Genomic DNA, 16,327 nt, shown 5'->3' on the forward strand with positions numbered 1-16,327 from the left:
GTGATTATTGTACAGTGCAAATGGAACATCTGAAGATGCAGCAACTTTAGTGACTGACATTCTGAAGGCAGACACTTCAGAGAGCTTTATGCTCAAGTATTGACGTGATCTACATCATCTGAAATGAGGGAACGAGGACAACAGAGACTGCGTGATGAACCTCAGGAAGGTGTTGGAAGGTATGATACCTGCAAAACCTACTGTTTTCACTGTTCATAATGTCCCTCCATCTTCACCCTAAGAATATATCCAGACATGAGATCGAGAGGATCAGAAGTGACAAGGAGGCTGTAGGAATCATCATGGAACCTAGGGATCTGTTAATATTTCTATCAGCAGTGATAGACATATATTGATAATGAAGTGGTGGTTTAATAGATGCTAAAGGCAGAATGGCAAATTGTCATCTTCAACACATGGTGATGTCCCAGGAAGTTTTAGAGATATGGCAAGAGGTAAGCAGTGACTGTGAACAGCCCTTGTGGAGAAAAGGAACATGCTCTATAGACAGACTTGCTTGTTTCTTGAGAATCTGCATGCTGTATTTATATACAAAGCCCAATAGTATGGGCAAATCAAATTCAAATAAATCCTGTTCTGTGATCGACTGCCAAAATAAGTTTATTTATAAAAGGAGGGGTTAAAGAAGAGGATAATGTGATGGAAGTGGTACATTTATTTCAGTCTTTGATGGCTGAACACTAATGCAAGAACTGCAAATGGTATGTAGGAGGACTTGAAAGATTTAGCTGACAATCAACATTTTTGACTTAAGTGGCAAAATAACAATCTGATAATTCATGACTAATAGTATTATAAAAGATTAGGCTTGTTTGTGAAAAAAGAAGAAAAGAAAGAAATGACAAAAGAAATTTAAAAATGTGATTTAAGTAGGCAAACTTTTCTAAATGCAGAATTAGTTGGAAGAATCCCAAAGAACATGGTGCTAGTGAAAAAGGAGTTAAAAACACTGTCACAGTTCTTTAAATAAACAATGCTGACCACATGGAGTGCAAAGCCTCCTGCAAAGGAGTAATGGGCATTGTACAATAAGACCACATTGTCTTAGTTAGGATCTTGCTGTTGATCTCACAGCATGTAGGGAATGGAAACGAGGTCAACTTGCTAAGGAAGAATACCACAGTAGAACATGGTATAATGGGCCAAAATTAGACACAGTTGGAAAGGGACACATCAAACTCCAGAATTCTGTAAGTACATTAAAAGCAAGAAGAGGATGAAAGAAAAAGTACACTGTGCAACACTGGGGGAATACTAGAGGAATACAAAGACAAAGCGAAAGTTAAAACTTCCTCTTTCTTTGCATGAATCTTCACCACAAATCTACTGGTGTGCTTAATACAATTCATACCAGCAACAAAAGGCAAAAGGGTCAGAACTGACCTTGAACAGGCAAGAAGCTCAACAAATATTACTTAAATGCATTCAAATCATCTGGGCTTGATAGTGTAGCCTATTAAATGTCCAGATACGAATCTATTTCAGAACTGTTAAAAGATGGATTTTGAGGAAATGATGAGTACAAATACAAACTTATACATGCTAGTTTTATATAATATATATATATTAAAAAATATATATACATATATATATACATATCTCACATATGTATCACCTGTGTCTAAAGAAGGGAATAAGAACTGCTAAGGACTTACAGACTTAGTCAGCTTCAGAACTCCATGGCCTATGCACAGACAACCCATTCTTTTTTGTGATACCCTAAGCTGTCCTGAGATACTGATGTGGACACATTCTGAATAGACACAACCCAGAATCTATGGGACTTTAAACATTTTGAAGAAGTTATGTGCTAGCCTCTCAGTTGACCAAAGAAACCTGTGTTTAAATACCTTGCTTCTTCGCTGTCTTCACGCTTTGGAAAATATGTGCAATGGTTAAAGCACAAAAATAGAATCATAGGATCATTTAGGTTGGAAAAGACCTGTAATACCATTGAGTCCAACCATTAACCCAGCACTGTCAAGCCCACCACTAACCCATGTAAGGTATCACACCATACACAACTGCCTGAAAATTAATTAGGAGTTGAGCACCAGCCAATGTAGATTTGTCAAGAGTAGGTTACATCAGGTCAGTCCATTTTCTCTCTGACAGCATAAATGGCCTTGTGATAGAAGAGAAGCAGCACAAGTTGTATATCTTGATCATAACAATGCAGTGTTGCTTAATATTTTCTCAAGCAAAGCCAGGATATATAAATTGCAATTAGGTCACCAGTACTCTTTACTTAGGGAACTATTGTTTATTTATTATCAACTGGGAGTCTGTGTATTCAGAAGCATGATACAAAGATGGAAGTAATTTGAAAATACTATCAGTCAGAGAGCATGCAGAGAGAGCATCAGAATTCTCTTGATGGTTTTGTGAATTACTTTGGAAAGAAAAGGGATAAGCAGGGCACTGCAATAGTGGCAAATCCAAAGTCTGATGCTCTTGTATAACACAAAACTAGAGAAATGCAAAATGAGGAAATTAAGTGGCTATGCAATGGTTCTGTAGAAAAGTATTTGTTCATAGACTGAAAATAAGTCGACCTTGCAATTTAAAGAAGGTGAGCACAGCACTCTAAGTTAGAAACAGGAGTACTGTGCAAAAGCAGAGAAATTATTTTTGCTCTCCATGGTTTTACTTACCAGTTGAGCTGGAGCAATACCTTCAATTCTGACTGACGCAACCCAGAACCCATACAAAATGCAAAGGAGATAAATGAGGCTTAGAACAGACTTAAGGCCCTAGGTCTACAAAGACTGCATTATTATAGGCTGCTTCTCAAGAAAAAGAAACAGGAACACAGCAATCTCCACACTCTACTGTAGATGCTAAAAAGAACAAAGAGTACCAGTCAGAATTGCAGCAAGAGAGATTCAGATCAGACCCCGAGGAAAAAGCTTTCTATCAGTGAAAACAATGAAGCACTAGATTTCTTTGGGAGAGGCTGTGAATTCTCCACCACTGAACAGCCAAAAAAAAGTTTTAGCCAATATAAAAAAAAGAAGACGTTGATTTTGCCATTGTGTAAAGAAGATGAGATACATTTTCCTTTTTTGCCGTGTTTTCTACATCAAGATGGTGTAACAAATTGCCATCTATTACAACATCATTAAAAAGAAAACTACAAGTGCTCTTGCATATATTTAACTTCTGACCAATTGCCAACCTCCAGTTTCAAAGAAAGGTGCTTAAGAGTCAGTCCTTGCATTCTGTCTTCTAGGCTTCTAGCCTCTTCATGCCCTTCCAGTGGAGTCACTCTATGCAGTCTAACATAATTGACCACAGCTTGTAATTCTTATCTGAAAGAGCCCCTCATTTGGACAGAGTGACCTTCAGAAACATTGTGATTTCATAAGATAATGGCTTAGTTTGCCTGCATGCAATTAAAACCTTAGATTACACTCAGTTTCTGGAACCATCATTCTCAAACACAAACCCATGGTATCTGTTACCAGTTATGCTTCATGATGGCTGGAAGGACCCTTACTTATTCATTGACAACTTTTTTACTAGCAGTTGATAGCTTGAGCTGTGTTAAAAGTCAAGGTAGATTAATTTCTCCCTCGAGGCTGAGTGTGGCAACCCTGTGGAAGAGATTTCTCATTAAGCCCAGGAGACAGAAATTCTCATTGGGAAATACTGAATGGCTGCAGAGACTAGTATTATAGAGCCATATACTTTGTCCATACTCATATTTTAGTACAAGGTACTAAAAAGTAAAATAGGACTTATTACAATAAGTCCTTATTACTATATGTGCTCCTGTTAGTTTCTGGACTGTTCGTGTTCTGACTGACACATTCTTCAGAAACTAACAAGATCTGCTTGCACTTATAAAAGCCTAAATTGTCTACAAGAATGAAAAACAATCATTATCCTGTTCACTTCTCTGGCTAATGACCTGGGAACCAATTATGTCAAGGAGTTATCCACAGCTAGAGTTCTCCTTGTTAAATAAAACGTGGCAATTATAAAACTAAACTTAACTTCTATCCATCTGCAAAATACTTTTAAGTGAACTCGCATGTATTTCTAGTATGAAAATAATTGAGTAAGTTTCTCCATTTCCTATAGAATACTGCTGACTGTTCAAGTATGCCATTACCTATCTAAAAATCATTTTTCCACTAATACAACTACTATTCAAAAGAGATTGTGATAAATGGGACCAAACTAAAAGGATGCTATAACAGTTGGCAAGTCTGTAATAGAGAATGAGTGTGAATATGCTTGGGTCAAAAGGAAAAGCAGCTCTAGTTGTCATAAAAAATCTGCAAGTTCTGTTAAACAATGGCTGCATTTCTGATGATAGTGTTTCTGCTACATAACTCAGTGCTAAGCAAAGATGCTGTATTTTTCAGCATTTAGTCATATCTGACTGGTACCATATGGTAACAATATCAGATCAAAGCAGAGGTTGAACTAACCTTGATAATTGCAAGGAACAGATCATGCAGATAAAGCTTGTGAAAGATCACATAATAGCCAGTTACTAGGAAAGCTGTCAGATAAAATTTTCTATTTCTATTTAGTTTAGCTGGCATAAGACTGCAAAAGGAAATTTTAATGTCCATAAATATTTCAGTCTGATATAACTGTGGCTACTACTCATATATATGCATCCACCATCTTCTATTTATATCAGTTGAACTGTGGCAGCAATCAATACTAACTTTTAGTATGCAAAAGACTTAATGGGTTAGTTGTCTATTGTATAAATTACAGCAGCTGATTGTATTAAATTTGATGCTCTTCACTTTTAATTTTGTTCTGGTAGATTAAAAAGCTCTTATCCAGTCATTTTTCTTTAGACATTTTTATGGCTCATGCAAATTTTAGTGCCCTCCTCTGGGTTCTTTCCACAGCTTCTGAACTGAACTGGCCACGCTTAATATGGAAGATGATGACTTAATAGTATTTATTTAATGAAAAGGGTATTTCGTTTAGTGCAGCCTCCCTGGTGTTGTTGTTGCTTAAAGGTTGACTGAACAGATGTTTCTGCTGAGCTGTCCATAATCATGACCATATTTTCTTTTCAATTTTGATTTAGAAACTAGAAACGGAATAACCTACATAATTTCCAGTACAAAACGGAGTACGCTTTCCTACAGTAAATCAAAGAATGGTTTAGATTGGAAGGGATCTTAAAAAATCATCTAGTTCCAACACCCTGCCATTGCTTGAGACAGTTTCCACTAGGCCAGGCTGCACAAAACCCCATCCACAGGAAGTACCTGTACATGTGATAGATAACCTATCAAGTTAAGTCAAGTTAAAGCCTTTCATTCATGTGCCTGACCTGAGAGAACCACACTGGAAGCATTGACATGTTTGTGTTATTGAACTGTAATAGCACACTTCAGGTGGAAATAAAAATCAATTAGTTTTTAATATGTCCAAGGATGGAGAACTCACAACCTCTCTAGGCACCCTGTGCCCTCACTAAAAAAAGTTTTACTTCATGTCCATATGAAAGCTCCTGTCCTTTGGTTTGTACCTATTGCCTTCAGTAGTGCCACATCCTTTTATACACACTGATAAAACTGTCCTGGCCCTTCTCTTATCTAGGCAAAGTCCTAGAACTGGACAAGGTACTCTAGGTGTAGCCTTATGAGTGCTGAGTTAGATGGGATGGTCTGTTAAACTCACATCACAATGGCATTCATGCCACTGAATGGAATTCATGCCTCTTCTCTGACCCTGACCCCTAAAATCTGAACCAGACTGTAATCCACCCTATAGAAGAGGTCCACACACATGTTGATCCCCTTGAGGGCAACAACCATTCCCTTTTTCTTCTCTGCCTGTCTTTTGTTTCAAGAGAAGCAAAAGCTTGTCAAGAGTTCTGATTCACATAAAAAAAGGAAAGACAAATATGCAGAGAGAGGCATGTGTAATACTGGAGAGAAGCAAAAAAAGGAGGGGAGTAAATAGCTAAGGTAATTACCAAGTTTAGTACAAAACATTGATGATTTCAGGTCTTGAGGACACAGATGGTAGGAATGTGAAAGAAGTAATGCAGCTGAAGACGCAGAATATTTTAAAAAAATAGACAAGCCTTGCAAAAACCCACAGACACAACAGGGCAGCAATTGTTTCTTTGCCTGAAGATAAGGAGCACTCAGAGGCTCATCTCAAACAGAAAAATGCACACATTTACACAATGCCATGGCTGATGAAAAAGCTATCCTTTCTGAAACCAGCTACCATGTATTTAAAGCCAACAGAGGAGGAGTTTCTGAGTAAGAAGTATATAAACAGGAATATAAGGAAATACTTCTGACAAGATGCAATTATCAGGACCTTTTTGCTGTTGTGACCACAATATGTCTACAGTAACACTGAGAGATACATGAATGGCAAAGAGATACATGCAACACTACATACATACATAAATACAGCAGACAGAAATACATGGTCTGACTCAAGAGCTGCTGAAAGAACAACAAAGTCATCCACCACAACTTCAGGTCTGGGGAGGTGACAGGGATAGGTACCAACTCATTCCATGGCTCTCTCAGCAATTCTGATGTACCTCAGCTTAGGTGTTCATGTTCACTCTGCATAAGCTCTCTTCCATGGGTCTCACCTTTTCACAGTAAAAGGTAACATGACCCAGATTATAGCTAATTTTGTTTAGTTCTGTTTATGAAGTTATCAATTCTTATAAGAAAAGCTCTTTCTCATTTCTACCTGATCACTGACATAGCATGAACAGTCTGCCTTCAAATACAAAATGAAAAGACAGATTTTTAAGACAGATGGTGAAAGCGATTCTGAGTATTACTTTAGTCCTATAAAAAATAACCAGATTAAACTGAGAAGTAAAACATCAAAGAATGAAAAAGAAAATATCTACTACTATGGGAATAATTGCTTCAGACATGAGGAGAAAAGCAAGAAGCATCTTTTAGAGAAAGAAACAAAGACCTTTTCCATCTTCACTAAAGTGGGAAATATGCCGAGTAAGACTGAAGAATTGCAAACATATGTTTTCAAAATGAAATGTGACTTGTTAATTTAGACCTTGTCTAAATCAAGAAGACAAGTGGGATAGCTATATTCATTCCAATACATTGTAGTGTCAAAAAAGACAATAGAATCCAATCTGTTTGAGCTCAGATGCAAGAAATTAGATGAAGAATTTTAGGCGAGTTATAAATCTGGCAAAATGAAAAGATAAGGCATGTTTTAAAATGAAACAAAACCCATGCAAAATAGAAAAAAAAACTGTAACATGCAGCAAACAGAACCATCTAGCTGCATTCAAATTCTAGAAGTAACAATTAAAATCCCTTTTTACTAAAACATAGTTCACGTAATTAGTGAACCCAAGCAGAACACAAAGAAGTCAGAACACACAGAAAAAAGCAAGTATTTATAAAGGTACTAGAAAAGGCATATAAGTCTGGGGGGAAAATAGGCAGAAAGGCATATATGGATTGTGGTCAAGGCAAGCATGTATGGAACTTGTTTAAGGAAAGATGACTAGAGACTCTGAGAAAGTTAAACATTATTAAATTATCCAAGAATGTTTATATTTTGTGGAGAGTGCAGGAAAAGGGATATAAACAACCAGGGTCTATTCACTTAGCCTTTAATAATAGAATTATAGACATATACCTTTGAGCCCAAGAAGCAGAAGGTGAGAGGAAGTTACATGTAAGCATCTAAAATTAGTCAGTCATTTTTGATGACTGTCAAAAATGAAAATCCTGTGTCCAATCCCTTTTCTCTAGGCATTAGAAAACACTGCCTTTCTATGCAAAAAAATGGCCGCATGTCCTTAACACAAGAGAGAGCTAAATGAAATCTGAGATTAAATAATTCAAAGGATAGTAATGTTCTGAAATTAGGAAAAAAGTCTCAACTTTTTTTCCCCTTTTGTATTTAAGCCAAACAAATATATTGGAAAAGGATGAGGGGAGGGAAAGGCGAGGGGACAAGCAAAGAGAGAGGGTGGGAGTAAGGGTGAAGAGGGGGAGAGTGCTGCAGAAGCATGGATGGATCACTTTGCTTGCTCTTCCTTTTGCCGCACCTGCATCCAACATCCTGTTTCAAGTCCTCGTCTGTCTTCAGATTCAGAATGGAAAGGAATGTTCTGTTCTCCATTTAATTCCTGCGCAGCCCTACAGTGGCAACACTGGAGGCACTGCAGACCGACTCATATCACTTAATTATTAGCACTTTGCAAGGGAGGCACAGCTGGAACACTACACACTGCAGTACTGCAGCACATCCTTAACAGCTACATAACTTGCAGCATACCAGTCTCTTGTGCCCATATACATTACCCCTTATGTCCACACATTAGTTATACTCCCATAACACAGCTCCTAGCACAGTCTTTTAAAAAGGCACTTATGTGAGGCACTGGAAAGGGGGTGCTTTATCAGTTCTCTTTTTAAAGTACTAATAATTCTGTCAAATGTAAATGGAACTTGTATTGCATACGAAGTCATCTTTTTTTTTTTAAGCCCTAACAGCTGTGCACAGTACTTTAGGAAACTTGCTTGAAGGGAACAAGAGGGGAGCAAAAGCTTTGCTAGTCTGCATCAGAAGAACAACCTTGAGTGAAGGGTCCCTCACACATCAGAAGGACTTATAGGAAAGGATGCTGTAGAGACAGCTGTGGATCTTGTATTTTTTAGCTTTCAGCACCATTGCTGTGTCCTACTAAATGTTCCAACTGAGTTTAGCCTTGCTACAGACAAAAGCAAATGCAACAGTTCTGCTAACACCTCTGCAAAATGTGTTCTTAAAGGTGAGACATGTTTTAAGTGTGACAAGAGCTTGTAACCAGGCTTTAGAAATAAAAAAAGAACGTCCACAACATGGATGTGGCACGGTGGAAAACACTGATTCACACTTCTGAAATACAGTGACCAAGCCTGCAGAAATATGAAACCATGACACTTAATCAAAAATGTAAAGCTTCCTATTCACATATATAGACATACTGATAGTGAGGAGGACCTCTAGGGATTACTGCAAACAAGCAAACAAGAATTCCATTACCACATCAATCAGAGCAGCCAGATTGCAATGCAATTGCAGTGAGCCTTTCTGGACTGCCTAGGGAAGCTGAAAGAGTAGCTTTCGTGTAGCTGAAGACAACTGGGATTTTGATGTAAAACCCTTCAGCTTTCAACTCACATAAAGTGAAACTGATGTTTGTTGTTAATACATGACTGTGAAATACACATATACACCATCCATACAGGTGTATTAGGGAAAACAAGTACTGACTTGCTGCATAAGGATAGAGGGTCAGCTGGGTGTAGTAATATGTCTGAAAATCCTTGGCTAGCTCAGCTCAGGAAACAGACTCAGAATTTTATGGAAAAACCAGTTTAAATCTTTGGAATTTATTCATATATCTAGTCTGTAAGATACCTGCAGTAAAACTACCCTAATAAAGCTGTACAAATAAGGCACATTACAACAACACCGTGCTGTGGACATCATCCAGTAAAACCGAAGAAAAAATGTCAGCTAAAGGGAAAAATGTGTCATAAAATGACCTTCAATTACTGCACACACAGGGGTGCCAATTTAACAGCTTTTTAAATCTGCTTAGGTGCAGATGACATATGTTACATTTAACCTTCAATTGCAAATGTTCTCTGAACTAAATGCTTTTGTCATAAACCTAGAACTATTTCGGTGTAAAACTCAAACATTTACAGGAACATAACAATAAATATTTGAAAGCTACTGATTGATAGAAAATGGAAAAGGACAAAGCTAAAAGATTGTAGTATAAGCAGAAAAGGCAGCTAAGTAAGATTAGGTAACCATTTAACTACCACTACAAAATAATTCCATGGATAGAAACATAAAGTAAAGCTGGAAGCAAATAATACATGCAGCACTAATTTCTGCAGTTGGTCTTTCTATAAATGAAATTCTGCAAAATACCAATGGCACATATAATCCTCAAGGACTCCTGAAGTTAATAAAACAAGCAGAGAGATGGTTACATTACTACAAGAAAACAATTGTGAAAATCAAGCTTCACTTACTCTCTTCTAATAAAAAATAATATACAGTAAGGTACCTACTAAATACTAAGAGTTCAGAATGTCAGATACCAGACGTCTATTCTTGCCTTTTACAAGTAAAACAATATTCTGTATTATTCACTACCCACTCTCCACCACAGAATTCCAACTGATGTGGTTGGGAATAGGAGTAATTTGTGCACATCAAAAACAATGGTTACCTTTTGCTGTCATTGCTCAAATTGTAGGAACAGATATTAAGCTGATTCATACTGCATGGAAACAGAGGTTTGAATTGGAATTCTGTAGATAACCTTCCCCAAAATTACTTCTTATTATTTTAAACAGACCAGAGTAAATCACTAGCTGACATCACCCTGTGCCTTTTCTCAATGCAAGGGGAGAAGGAATCTTTACAAGGTGACAGATTCAAACTGCATCAACCTAAAATGAACAGGCCAAGACAGAAGCACAGAACCTGCACTGACCTTAAAATAAAAGGATGCTATGATGTGATAGCATAGCAATACTAGCACTCACCCAAGAGGCAGTAATTATTTTGGGATTTGCTGATTTAGAAATTAAAAGAAAGAGAATAAGGTGGGGTTTGACCCATTTTAGAATCCTTTGATTTGTACATCACGTTTTTCTTTTCAGTAGACTGACCTGCTACAGACTTGAAATATTCACAGGACCTTCTGCAATACCACACACCATAAGTTATTCCTTAAGAATACTGAAGTTTTAAATTTAAATAACTTACTTGACTATCTATAAACTGTAGATAAAAGACAGATAATTGCTAAATTTCTTTCATTAAACAAGTAAAGATGAGACAAGACATAACTATTACTGTGATTTCCTTTACTGTTTTAAATGCTCTTTCAGTACAGATTTGGTCTGGTGAAATGGCAGTGCTACCTAACACACACATCTGAGGAGGCTTTGAAATATTTTTGTAGAAAGAAAGTCTCATCCTATGTGAAAGGGCAGGGCAGGTGCAAATCACAAGAGACTCAAAAGAGCCCAGTATTACCAGAAGAGAAAATGCAAGACAGAGTTAAATTCCTGAAGATCAGAAAGGCATTAAGCAGTCTGTAAAGACACTCTTTTTTTCCAGAGCATTCAGGAGAGAACATTTTGTTTAGCTCTCTAAGGATTAGTAAAATCACTTCAACTTTCTGCTACTCTTCAGATAATGTTACACTTCTCTTTTTGGAAGCTAAGTAGGTGGGTGTTTTTCCCTTCCTTTTGCCCTTCCCCAGTGTTAAGATCAGGAATCTGACTTCCCAGAAGCACCAACAAGGAAAGCTGGAGTAGATACGACATAGCCAACTGACATTCATTTTCAGCAACCTGTTGCACAGACCTGTTACCCATCCTTGCACAATATACATTGTTTAATTAATATTTGAAGACTCACTGATGCCACACAGCAATCTAGATACACAGAGAAACTTCCTGCTTTGAAGGCGAGTATTTGCTGAGAGGTAGTCAAGAAGGTTACTTATCAGCTTGATGTATCAATGTCTGAAATAGGTATTTCATGAAAAATCCATTGTTCTTCAGCTGTAGAATCTTCTAATTAGAGCTGTAAAGCAAAATACTTTGCTGGAATTTGTGATAACTGAAATCTCTTGTGCAGACTTTTCTTTCCATATAATTTCTACACCTGCATGTTTTCTATATTTCCAGCTCAGTCACATAGGTCTCCCAGGGAATCACCCAATAGGCTTCTGTATCAGCTAAGCTTCAAGGATTTTGAGTCTTTAAATCCATACAGATTAATGAAGAGCTGAAAATCTGGATGTTCAAAATATTTTTTTTTTCAGTCATGAAGTTCCCAGTATCCAATGATGCAAGATTTTGGAGCAGTCTGCTAAACAGACAAGACTGGGACATGGCTGCTTCTCAGGTACTGATCTCTTCTCTGTGGTGATGAGTGACAAGACCCAAGGGAATGGCCTAAAGTTGTGTCAGGGGAGGTTTAGGTTGGATATTAGGAAAAGTTTCTTCACCCAGAGGGTGATTGGGCACTGGAACAGGCTCCCCAGGGAAGTGGTCACAGCATCAAGCCTGGCAGAGTTCAAGAAGCATTCGGACAATGACCATGGTGTGATTCTTGGAGCTGGCCTGTGCAGGGTGAGAAGCTTGACTGAATGATCCTCATGGGTCCCTTCCAAATCAGGACATTCTTTATTTCTATTATTTAAACAATCTCTACATACTTATTCCTTCTGAACCCAAATCAAAACAAATAAAATCCTCGATAAAATGCATCTACCATAACTGCCAACTTGTTCCATCTTCTTTTACAGGCATTTTTAAAACAGAAAATTACACAAGGCCTCATCACTACTGAAATAGAATTGAAACTAATATGCAAGCTGAAATCAGTTTAAATTGTTATTATAACTCATGATACAATTTATCTTTTCCCAAGGGGAAAAAAAGGGCAATGATCCTATTCTTCTACTTTGTCAAAAATCTAGCTGGAGTAGGGACAGCATGAACATCAGAAGAATTGTTCTTCTCTTCTTACATTCTGGGACAACTTTCCTAAGGCTTTCTTTCCATGGGCTCCAATAGCTGCCTGATAGCAACCACAACACTTGAAAATGAAAGAAAGATCAGAAAACACATCCCTAAAAGCTCCTAACTTGTTCCTGAACTTTTCTTGAACACATTAGACTAACCAAGGTTGAGACAGAAGTCGTTTATTTATAATAAACACTTGCACACAAAAAACCAGAAAACCTCAACTCCTTTAACTAATGGTTTCTAAAAATGCTTATTCAAACTGACACATGCATGACAAGTTTTGGCTGAGTACGATTTAAGGAGGAGGAGTTATACCACCCAGAAAAATGGTGTTTATGACAGAAATGACAAAGAATCATTCATCATGGGGTTTTTCTATGTGGAGCAGTAATAAAGCCTAAATGAAAATGCACTTCATTAGTAATTTATTTCACAGATCACTATATATACACAAATAGCATAACTCTATCACATTTTTATAGTGCCATTTATTACAGTACTTCACATACTATATCCACATGGCAACACAGAAATGCAGCTTTCTCTGGGGAAGACAACAGCAGCCAACTGCAGATCAGCACACAGGGAGGAAACAGTTCTGAGCCACAAGAGCAGAAATAAGAATTTTCAGACGAATCAAGGAAAGGCCAATATAAAACAATAAAACTGAGCCCCAAGAGATGTGCAGCTAACTCAAAGAATAGTATTGCACCATTTTTGCTTGCCTGATGCCCCATTTGATTTAGAAAGTAGAAATAAAAGAGGAAAACTGAATACCCTTGCCTTGTTCATTCAAAGTGACCAATAGCAGAGACTCCCACCAGAACACCTTGGCCAAAATTCTCTATCCTTTTATTTGATCCTTGAGCACTACACTGGCATCTTCCACTTGCCACAGAAAGGAAAAGAACATCAATTCTATTACTTTCATCAGTCCGTATCTGGGATGCCACACTTCAGGCATAGCTGAGGACATTTTCTCAGACATCAAGAAAAGAGATGCATTTCTTTCTCTGCTAAGACTTCTGCAAAGTTCAGGGTTATTCCACTCTCCACTGGAAAAGAATTTTCAAACTTTCACACTTAGAAGCCAAACATTTCCATTAAACTTCCAGATATGACTGGTGACTCCGGCTTTCTAAATGCAGATGAAAACCTGGTATGCTACACAAACCCACAGAAAGCTGTGAGAAGATGACAGACAGAAGGACACCTGCAAATGTCTCATCACGACATTTATTATGTTCCAATTACGCAGTGTTTGGCCTCTGAAATAACATATTATATGCATTATGTGAATGATTTTTGAAATAAAAGTGAAAAAAATGCACTGCTTTTAACTAGTGAAGCATGTTTAAATTAAAAAAATATGCTCTTGATTTTCTTGCCAAAAAACTCTGCTGTAAGAACACTGATAAGGAGGTAAGTGGCTTGTCAGTTGCAGATACTTCATTTTAAAAAATAAATTTTAAAGTAAAATCTTCTAAATAAAGATCCCATGCTTGAAATGTAATTTATGAACATTGGGTCTTTGATGGTTGGAGAGAAAACATGTACATTCTTTTAATCTTTTCTGATGAATTAACTAGAAAGAGAACAAAAATCCAAAACTATCCTAAAAATATTTCCTGGGCACTAAGTTAAAATCTGTTTGACAGCAGGGAAAAAAGTTTTCTTAAAACTTGTCAATATTGACTTTGACTGCATTGTGGGAGCTTGAGAATAAATACATTAATATTGTTTCTCCAATGGATCTTGTTCTGATGTTCTTTCTCAAGCATTCTGTTATTAAATGCAGAATTGTGGTCCACAAACATACAGTATCTAATACAGTATCTAATTTGATAAGAGGCTGAGTAAATGTACATTAATACAATTATTTTCTCTTTTTGCGTCACATTGCACTTCTTCTCCCTGCTTTAGTGGTAGACTAACTACTAACAGTTTAAGAAATAAAACCTGAAATACTGAAATGAAACACTGATTTAAGATGCAGGTTTTAACTACTCATTTAAGTGATCTGCATTCTCTAGTTACTATATTAAAAGAGGATTACTGACCATCTGCAAAAAATAAAATGCTCTATTTGTGTAAGTTAATGAGTCTGAATTAAGTGCATGAGTATTCCCCATTGAAACTGGTAAAACTGCTTGAATCCCTAAGTGAGGCAAGTGAGTAAATGAAATCTCTTTTCTATTTTAACTACTAGACATGCTAGAAATAATTTTTTTCCTCTCTCTAAGAAACGCTGCAATCTGACCAACAAATGCAGGAAAGACCAGACATTGTAGGAAAGATCACAATTTAGACATTGTAGAAAAGATCACAAAACTGAAATTTTATTTCCAGCCTGTTACTCTCCAAATCATTCTCCTCAACAGATCTGAGCACACAGCCATAAGCTCTGCAGAAGATATTCCTTATGAAAGGTGGGAATAAGTGGATTCGGTGCACTGGAGCTGAGAGAGCTTACATAGGTTTGTACAAAAGCTGAAGAGCAGGAGAACAAACATTGACTAATTGACTAATATTGACCTGGACATTGCTGGCAGAGCACCAAGGAAGATCACCGGTGAAAAGAGACTCAAAATAAAGAAAGTCTTGAGAATGAGAAGTTTATCTTCAACACCATAGGTAGAAAAGCTAATTAAGTGATTTGGCAAGTTTGAAAGATTTGCTGCCCAGTTTCCATTCAGACAATTCAGGGACCTGCAGAGTTTTCAGGAAGCAAAGAAGCAGGAGCTGGTTTTCACAGACAAACTTTACAGTCATTCTACATCCAACACTTTTACTTAAGAAAGTATGGAGATTTTCTAATTCTTTCCTGGATTGATTCCTAGTCAGTCAAATCAGCCTATGAAAACACACTGTAAAAAAGTCTCATTAAAAATAGAAATATTTTATGATGCTACTTACCTGCCTGTCTACTTCTGGAAGCAAAAGCAGGAGGTATTGTTGAAAATGCTGAGGTAAAGAAGCAAAGGTGTGTTTATTTATTAAAGCCCTCAGGTTAGTGTTCACTAGAATAGATCCCGGTGTTTCTATGTCAATATCCTCAGCTTTGGTCCATTTCAAATGTCCTGGAGTAAATAAACAGAAATAACTTTAAACATAAATAAAGGAGGAGAGTAGGAACAAGTCTTCTTTTAAAGTTTTTAGCTTTTACTGTATAACACAATAAGCTCTTGAGAAATGGTACTCTGAGAAGGCTAACACAGCCTTTTCTAGGTGTCTTAACAGCTTTTATATTTGTATAATAATAAAAAATATTTTATATTTGTCTCTTGAAGATAAAATATTTTTATTTTATAATAAAAAGACAAAATGTATTTGTCTCTTGACCTCTTATGTTCCAGTAAACATCACAGCTGACATATTCTTACTTCTAGCTTGAGACCAACTTAACAGCTGCAGAAAATAATCCTGTAATGTCATCAACAATAATTATCTAAGCACCTATTTTCAAGCAAAAGGCAGCTCGATGAGGCTGATGTGACTCGATAATTATGGACAGCTTCTCTTTTGCTATCTGCAGTGCCCTATGGCCTACAGAACTTGTCCCACTGCACCTGCTAAAACTACCTGTGTGAAAAGAAAGTGATCAAAGAGATGAGAATATTTAATATGTTAATGTTTGAAAACATTAACAACAAAAACCAAAAGCATTTTTCAGGATTTTCCTAAGAACTAGGAGCTAAAATGATCAAAACCAGAAGGCAGCAGCAGGAATTGTGAGATTAGTAAACAAG

The 16,327-nt window shown here is 36.9% G+C and overlaps 1 protein-coding gene across 12 annotated transcripts in view; it reads right to left on the reverse strand.

The window, feature by feature from the left end:
- The window catches only part of ASXL3 (ASXL transcriptional regulator 3), a 122,234-nt gene that overhangs the window by 20,064 nt on the left and 85,843 nt on the right, over positions 1-16,327 (reverse strand). For 11 of the 12 annotated variants that reach the window (XM_068189667.1, XM_068189675.1, XM_068189657.1 and 8 more), the window contains one exon: positions 15,495-15,658. The exons of the other annotated variant lie outside the window; for it this stretch is intronic. In XM_068189667.1, the coding sequence (XP_068045768.1) occupies positions 15,495-15,658 (164 nt within the window). The remainder of the gene's footprint in view (positions 1-15,494; positions 15,659-16,327) is intronic. 12 annotated transcript variants of the gene reach the window in all.

Source organism: Anomalospiza imberbis, chromosome 1 (assembly GCF_031753505.1).
Source record: "Anomalospiza imberbis isolate Cuckoo-Finch-1a 21T00152 chromosome 1, ASM3175350v1, whole genome shotgun sequence".
Taxonomy (NCBI): domain Eukaryota; kingdom Metazoa; phylum Chordata; class Aves; order Passeriformes; family Viduidae; genus Anomalospiza; species Anomalospiza imberbis.